Raw genomic sequence first — 7833 nt, 5'->3', positions numbered from 1 at the left:
CAGGGAGAGGGAGAGGAAGAAGCAAGCTCTCCACCGAGCAGGGAGCCCGACGTGGGGCTCGATCCCAGGACCCTGGGATCATGACCTGAGCCGAAGGCAGCCGCTTAACCGACTGAGCCACCCAGGCGCCCCTTCACTGTGCTTTAAAAGAAAGGTTGGGGGTGCCCGGGTGGCTCAGTCGGTTAGGCGTCCAGCTCTTGGTTTCCGCTCAGTCATGTTATCGAGTTCCACAGGGGGCTCCACACTCAGCACAGAGTCTGCTTGAGATTCTCCCTCTGGCCACGCGCCGCCCCCCCCCCCAGTAAATGAAATCTTTAAAAAAGAAAGTAATAAACAAGCAAACTTGTGTTTTAATACCCGGGGCGGGGGGGGGGGGGGAAAAAAAAAAACCCTTGGTTTACTTTGAGGTAAATATTAATCACTGTAGGTTTCTCCTACTCAAAAGTAGAGTGTTCCTGTGAAACCTTTTGTAAGCCAAAATGGTGTAAAGCAAAGAAGCAATTACCATTAGTTTATATGGAAAATTTTTTGAGTGTTCCCACACCCAAAAAGTAACCTCTTAGGCTTTTCTGATACCTTAGGACAATCTTGTTCTAATGGATGCACAAAATAAGAAAAACACAGAGGCAGCCCGAAGCTCTGGTGGCTTGTTGCTGAGTGTTATTCCCAGGGAAGGAGCTTTGCGGGGCTACTTTCGCTGCTTGGGGGTGCACACTGCCTCTTAAACAGCTTTCTGCAAAACACACTGGATTCTATTTTTGCTTTTTGCCTCTTTTCATAAAAGCGATCATCCTCTTTGGATTTCTTGTGGCTAATGAAAACAGGTGCTAATGTAGGTCTTTCATAACGGTCTGCCTATATTCCTTTCTTTTTTTTCTTCGCCATCTTTCCTTTTAAAATTCAGTTTCTAAGGTACCACTAAGCTCTTTTCATTAAAATAAAACAGTTAATGCATAGTGTCATGAAGGTGAACGATAGAGAAGTTGGAAGGAAGAGCTTCTAATTTTTTCTCTTCTGTTATTTTCAATAAGAATGACTTCTTTTTGGGGGCGCCTGGGTGGGTGAGTCATTAAGCGTCTGCCTTCGGCTCAGGTCATGATCCCAGCGTCCTGGGATCGAGCCCCACATGGGGCTCCCTGCTCTGCGGGAAGCCTGCTTCTCCCTCTCCCACTCCCCCTGCTTGTGTTCCCTCTCTCTCTGTCAAAAAATAAATAAAATCTTAAAAAAAAAAAAAACTAATTTGAAATACTTGAACCCAATGGCCTTTAAAAAAAAAACAAAAACCAATGACTTCTTTTTGAAGTGTACTGTGTTTTTTAATTTTTAAGTGGCTGTGGAGGCATGTTGATTTGAGGTCTCTGACTAGGTGAATACTGCCTCCTTCATGTTTGGGTTGACTGATTAGAAAGTCCTGGTTGGTTGTGATTTCTTTCTTTCTTAACCTTTTTTTTTTTTTTTAAATGTTATGTTAATCACCATACATTACATCATTAGTTTTTGATGTAGTGTTCCATGATTCATTATTTGCGTATATCTTTCTTTTTTTTTTTTAAATCCAGATCCGGCTATTTTTCATGAAGTATGAGCCTATAACTCAATTGATAGTTAGGCCATACTGAAGTAGTCTTCAAAATATCAAAAGTGAAATACTGTGAATGCATGGATTATGTTGTGTTTTAGACTGTGTCTCCTGTTTTCTTACAGATAGCACAACAATAGAAAAATTAAGAGCTATTTGTTTAGACCACGCCAAACTTGGAGAAAGCAGCCTTAGTCCATCTCTTGACTCGCTTTTCTTTGGTCCTTCAGCCTCACAAGTGCTCTACCTAACAGAGGTTGGTTTTTTTTCCCTTTTGAATTTATTTCTTGTTCTTTGAACTTGACCTTTTTTTATATGGTAATGTGAAGAACATGGATAAAATTTATAATGAAATTTTTTAAAATGGTTAAGAATTTCTTAGCAATGATGATAGGGAAAATAGAAGTTATCTTTTTAAACCCTTTTAATACAGTCCTTTTCTTTTTTCCAGGTAGTCTATGCCTTGTTAATGCCTGCTGGTGCACCTCTGGCTGATGATTCCTCTGATTTTCAATTTCACTTCTTGAAAAGTGGTGGCCTACCCCTTGTCCTGAGCATGCTAACCAGAAATAACTTCCTACCAAATGCAGATATGGAAACTCGAAGGGGTGCTTACCTCAATGCTCTTAAAATAGCCAAACTGTTGCTAACTGCCATTGGCTATGGCCATGTTCGAGCTGTAGCAGAAGCTTGTCAGCCAGGTGTAGAAGGCGTGAATCCCATGACATCGGTAATACACTTTTTAAAAATGTCTTTTTTATATTAATAAATGGTAATTTTTTAAAGTTTTATTTCAGAGTTGATTCAGAATGTTTCAAGTTCCCTTCCAGTGGTATCTTATTTCAGAGGTTTTCGTCTATTAAATTCGTATGAAAAGTGGAAATGCTTTTTACTGGCTGTACTCTAAGAGGACAGTTCCTCCCTGCTCCTTTAAACCCTGTTTGGCTTTCAGTTATTTTAAACCTGATAAAAACTCCATATGAATCTCTTATTAACTTGTACCTGGCAAATATATGAAGATACAGGTGGTAATACGAACGTTGTAATTGACTTAGTCTGCTAGCCAGTCTCTCTTCCCACCTTGATAGGCTTAACCTCCAGTTCTGAGCTTATTCCGCCAACTCTGGACTCTGTCTTTGCCTTGGTGGCATCCTTAATCCATCTCACCAGAAGTTCTTAAGACATGCCATAATTCAATGTCTACTTAGGAGAGGTCAAACTATGCACTTAATTCTGACTAAAATTTGAGGTTTTCTATATTCATCACAAGTGATGGTTTACTAAGTTTACCAATAGAAGATAAACGCTTCAGGAATATAGATTCTATTTTTTTAAATGGCTTAGGTCTTAATCAGGGAATTGGAGTTTTGATTAGATATGTGATACATTAAATACGTGATACGGAATACCGCGTATATTGTCCTAATAGCAAAAGTCAGTAGCTGTGACTGAAATGCCTTAATGTTTCTCCTTTTCAAAGAAGAAAATGATGAGCAGTTGAAATGGGAGCAGGTTGCACACATGTAAGAGGCGTGGAGTAATTTATTGAGTCTTTAGATAGGGTTGGAATCATCACTTCAGTTTATCACGTCTGCAGGTTACACTGTGGCCACGTGTAGAGACACAAGTTGAGTTGATCTAGAATGGGTATTTGCATAGGGACGTGTAGCACCTTGTTGCACAAGAAAAAGTAGAGGCCCACAATGTTGGCAATATGGACTGCTTTTTGTGTAAGTCACTACAGTTCTCCAGTGTATATATATGGAATGGAGGTCATTTTGAGCTAGTGGTGATGGGTGGGGAGCAAGTGGTTGGGTCCAGTTCTGTACAAATTACTTACTTCAAGCAAAATGGTTGTTTTTTCAGGTCAACCAAGTTACTCATGATCAAGCCGTGGTGCTACAAAGTGCCCTTCAGAGCATTCCTAATCCATCATCAGAATGCATGCTTAGAAATGTGTCCATTCGTCTTGCTCAGCAAATATCTGATGAGGTTAGTATTAAACTTTTTAAGCTGTGAAATCCTGCAAGGTCTATTTCTGTGTTTGACCTTCTATTTAAATAATTCTTACCACGATTTAAGGCTGAATTTTCCTAAGGCCCATTCACTCTAATCACTCTCTTCAGTTTAAAGTTCCCTTAGCATGAATTTTATCTAATATTAACGTTAGCACTTTCCATTTTGAATCACCTTTATGTACAGTAAACAGCATCCTTTAAAAGTATATAATTCAGTCTTCACAAATGCAGGTATGTATGAAACCATCACCATAATCAAGACATAGAACATTTCCATCACTCTGTATATCCCTTTGTAGTCCCTTCCCTCTACCCCAGGTAACCAGTGATCTTTTGTCACTATAGAATAGTTTTCATTTTCTAGCATTTTATACAGGTGAAATTCTACAATGTGTGTTCTTTTATGTCTAGCTTCTCCCACTCCGAATAACATTGAGAATTATCTGTGTAGTGTAGACCATTAGTCCATTCCTGTTTGCTGCTGAGTAATATCCCATTATGAATATTCCACATCCATACACTTGGCAATGGACATGTGGATTGTTTTCCTCTTCTGGCTGTGGATAAAGCTGCTGTGACCATTGTGTGGACTTGGTTTTCATTTTTTATGGGTAAAAAAATGAGTAGAATGGTGGTAGGATCATCTTTGTAGTCTTTTTAAGATGCTTCTGAAAGTAGTAATACAGGGCCAGATAATAACTTGGAGAGCATACCTTGTGGTATTGCTGTTAAATGAGAAAAAGGGACAAAAGCAATTTGGGAACCTTAAGATAATGGTACTGCTTCACAGCCATTCCTATTTCTTTTACAAGGAGAAACATTTTTTTCCAGTTATTATTTTATTCTAATATGCTATCAAACCATTTTTATTATTCATTGTCTTGCAGGCTTCAAGATACATGCCTGATATCTGTGTAATTAGAGCTATTCAAAAAATCATCTGGGCATCAGGATGTGGGGCATTACAGCTAGTATTTAGCCCAAATGAAGAAATCACTAAAATTTATGAGAAGGTAAGAACTATCTCAGAAATACTTTCCTTTTAAATTAATGTTGTTTGGGGTGCCTGGGTGGCTTAGTCGTTTAGCGTCTGCCTTCGGCTCAGGTCATGGTCCCAGGGTCCTGGGATCGAGCCTCGCGTCGGGCTCCCTGCTTGGCGGGAAGCCTGCTTCTCCCTCTCCCACTCCCCCTGCTTGTGTTCTGTCTCTTGCTGTGTCTCTCTGTGTCAAATAAATAAAATCTTTTTAAAAATCAATTAATTAATGTTTAATTGTGTGTGAGGCTGAATCATTACATCTGCTATCTTTAAAAATCCAATCATTTGCATCTTCATGGTTAAAAATTAAATGGTAGCTATAGGTAAGATGAGAGTACAGTAAAATTTTACTTTTGAAGTAAAGTACTTCAGAATCCTGCCATAAAGCTGCTTTTTCATATATGAAACAATGTTTTTCTGCTTCTCACTAGAGTCATTTATGATCTCCTACTGAATTTGCTTTTTCCTATTCTCTCCATTCTTTTTCTTTCATCATCTTTCTGTCCTATGTAAATTTTGGTTTAGTTAACTATCAGCTGTGGTGTCCTGGCATTTAAATATTTTTGTCTTTTAAAACAGTCAAAGGTAGAAAGAGTGTCAGCCAATTAGGTATCCTCTCTGACCTTCCCTTAGATGAAGCAAATTATGTACAGACGTGAGGCTGTGTTTTCATTTCCTGTTTTCTTTCATTTCCTGTTATATGTACTTGCCCTTCATAATCACTGCTGAATATTTAGAAAAGAAAATTAAATTTATAGGAACTTTTGGGCTTAGTAGAGCTTCCTTTTTTTTTTTTTTTTTTTTAAGATTTTCTTTATTTATTTGAGAGAGAGAGAACGAGAGACAGCATGAGAGGGAGGAGGGTCAGAGGGAGAAGCAGACTCCCCGCTGAGCAGGGAGCCCGATGCGGGACTCGATCCCGGGACTCCAGGATCATGACCTGAGCCGAAGGCAGTCGCCTAACCAACTGAGCCACCCAGGCGCCCGAGCTTCCTTTTTATGGCCAACATAACCCTGTTTTTCCTAGGATACATTTTAGAGTCCTGTAGTGTCTATCTGGTACAGTTCCTGGACATTCAACTAGTATTTTTTTTTTTTTTTAAGATTTTATTTATTTATTAGAGAGCACGAGTGGGGCGGTGGGGGGGAGAGCAAAGCAGACTCTCCACCAAGCACAAAACCTGACACAGGGCTCAATCCCAGGACCTCGAGATCTTGACCTGAGCTGAAGTCAGACACTTAACCGACTGAGCCACCCAGGTGTCCCCATTCAGATAGTATTTGAAAACTTGTTCTTTTTTAGACATGTATTGTAATCATCACTTTTTTATAAAGTCAGATTAGAATTTATTAGCTACCTACCCAAGCATGTTTTGGGTTGTAAAACGTTCCTGAACAATTGTCTTAAGAAAACTGCTTTAGAATAAAATGGCACTGTAGGTACGCTACATTTTGGAACTAGTCATAAGTTCCGATCTCTGCAGTGCTGGAGTGGTCCTTAAGAAAGGAATGATTGTTGGCTTCAGAAGATCCCAAGGAGACTGAAGGACAAAGAAACAGGTGGTATTCTCATTGTGCTCCTTCATCGCTCCTTGGGATGTAGCAAAATACTGGAATTAGACTTCGTTGTCTAGTTTAATCATTTCCATACTATCCTTAAACGGGTCTCAAGTTGCAGGTAGAGAGGCTGAGGCCAAATGGTTTAAATGAGTCTAAGTTTTAAGCACTAACTCGAAGTTGTATGAGATTTTTCTTAAATGCATCTCTAGGTAATTTGCCTCTGACCATAATTTTACAGACCAATGCAGGCAGTGAGCCAGACTTGGAAGATGAACAGGTTTGCTGTGAAGCACTGGAAGTGATGACGTTATGTTTTGCCTTGATTCCGACAGCCTTGGATGCTCTTAGTAAAGAAAAGGCTTGGCAGACATTCATTATTGACTTACTGTTGCACTGTCACAGCAAGTAAGTATCTTTTTTAATTGTTAGAAACTTGATCTTTTGTTACGCAGAAATGAATTTATGCTGGCAGAATTTATCCCAGAAATAAAGTGTTTGTTGTCTCTATAGCATGATAATGTTTAGGAAAATTTCCTTTAACCACGTTTTGCCTAGGCCTAAGTTTGGTTTTAGTCTCTGCAAAATGGCAACATTAAATCTCAAAGTAAAATTAATTTTTTTTTCTAATTTCAGAACTTAGTTTCACCTAGGAGAGCTGTATTTTAGCACATGTTTAAAATCTGGTTTACAGGTTTCAATTAAACAGGACATTCGCCTCCTGTCTTGGATATGTAGATGCCAGGTTTTTTTTGGTTGGTTGGTTTCAAGAGAAATTGTTAATTCAGTATGAAATTCACAAATCAGGGTTATGGTAAGAACTTTTGCATTTTATAATGAGAACAAAGAGCAACTGTATAAAGCCCTTGTTTTCAATTCAAGATCATTTGTTTCAAACTTCTTTTTGTGCAAGTCAGGTTTGTAGAAAAGTCAGTTTCCATCCTCATGTCATTCTAATACTGACCTTCATGAGGTAACTCTTTAAACTGGAGCTCTAATTAGTGTCACTGTTAAATGTAAATCTGTCTTACATATATTTTGTGAAAAGACAAAAAATGTTCACTTTGGTTATGCTCTCAAATGCCATTCAGCAATGACAGAAATCACTGATGAAATTAATGTAAAGTCAAAGTTTGCTGAAATAAAACCTAGTGATAAAGCTTTTTCAAAAAACATACATTAATGGAATAGATATAACTTGCTTATTCCAGAGGATGCTGTAAAGTGAATTAGTGGGAACGTCTACTATTTTAGAAGTTCCTTGGTAATTTCCTTGAAATTCAAAAAATCCTTTGACAGGATTTCCCCCTGCCCAATAAGATTGTGCTTGTTACCTCCTTGAGAAGACTTGATCATCATGAGATAACCCCGTATTTGAAGAAAAATAAACAGGTTGTGTGAGTCTGGTTCTATTTAATTAACACGTCAGGGGAAGGAGGAGAGGAAAGATGATTATCTAAAGAATTTTAGGGAAGTCAAGCCCAGAGGTAGCAAATGTTTTGTTCTGTATTGATTTTCAAATCTTCAACTAAATTAGGAACTTATTTCACTGCCTTGGCTCCTAAGTATTAAGGAACTTGGTTTTACAGGTTTTCTGCCCTCTATAGACCTTTATGAAAATTCCCCCTTATAGGAAATTAGAA

The 7833-nt window shown here is 38.5% G+C and overlaps 1 protein-coding gene across 2 annotated transcripts in view; it reads left to right on the top strand.

The window, feature by feature from the left end:
- The window catches only part of USP9X (ubiquitin specific peptidase 9 X-linked), a 100453-nt gene that overhangs the window by 52117 nt on the left and 40503 nt on the right, over positions 1-7833 (top strand). For both annotated transcript variants that reach the window (XM_021682030.2, XM_044911799.1), the window contains exons 21-25: positions 1705-1835; positions 2031-2309; positions 3446-3571; positions 4485-4610; positions 6432-6598. In XM_021682030.2, coding sequence (XP_021537705.1) covers positions 1705-1835; positions 2031-2309; positions 3446-3571; positions 4485-4610; positions 6432-6598 — 829 coding nt within the window. The remainder of the gene's footprint in view (positions 1-1704; positions 1836-2030; positions 2310-3445; positions 3572-4484; positions 4611-6431; positions 6599-7833) is intronic.

The sequence above is a fragment of the Neomonachus schauinslandi genome, chromosome X (genome assembly GCF_002201575.2).
Source record: "Neomonachus schauinslandi chromosome X, ASM220157v2, whole genome shotgun sequence".
NCBI lineage: Eukaryota > Metazoa > Chordata > Mammalia > Carnivora > Phocidae > Neomonachus > Neomonachus schauinslandi.
The sequence above is the reverse complement of the archived record's forward strand: the minus strand, read 5'-3'. Positions and strand labels throughout refer to the sequence as shown.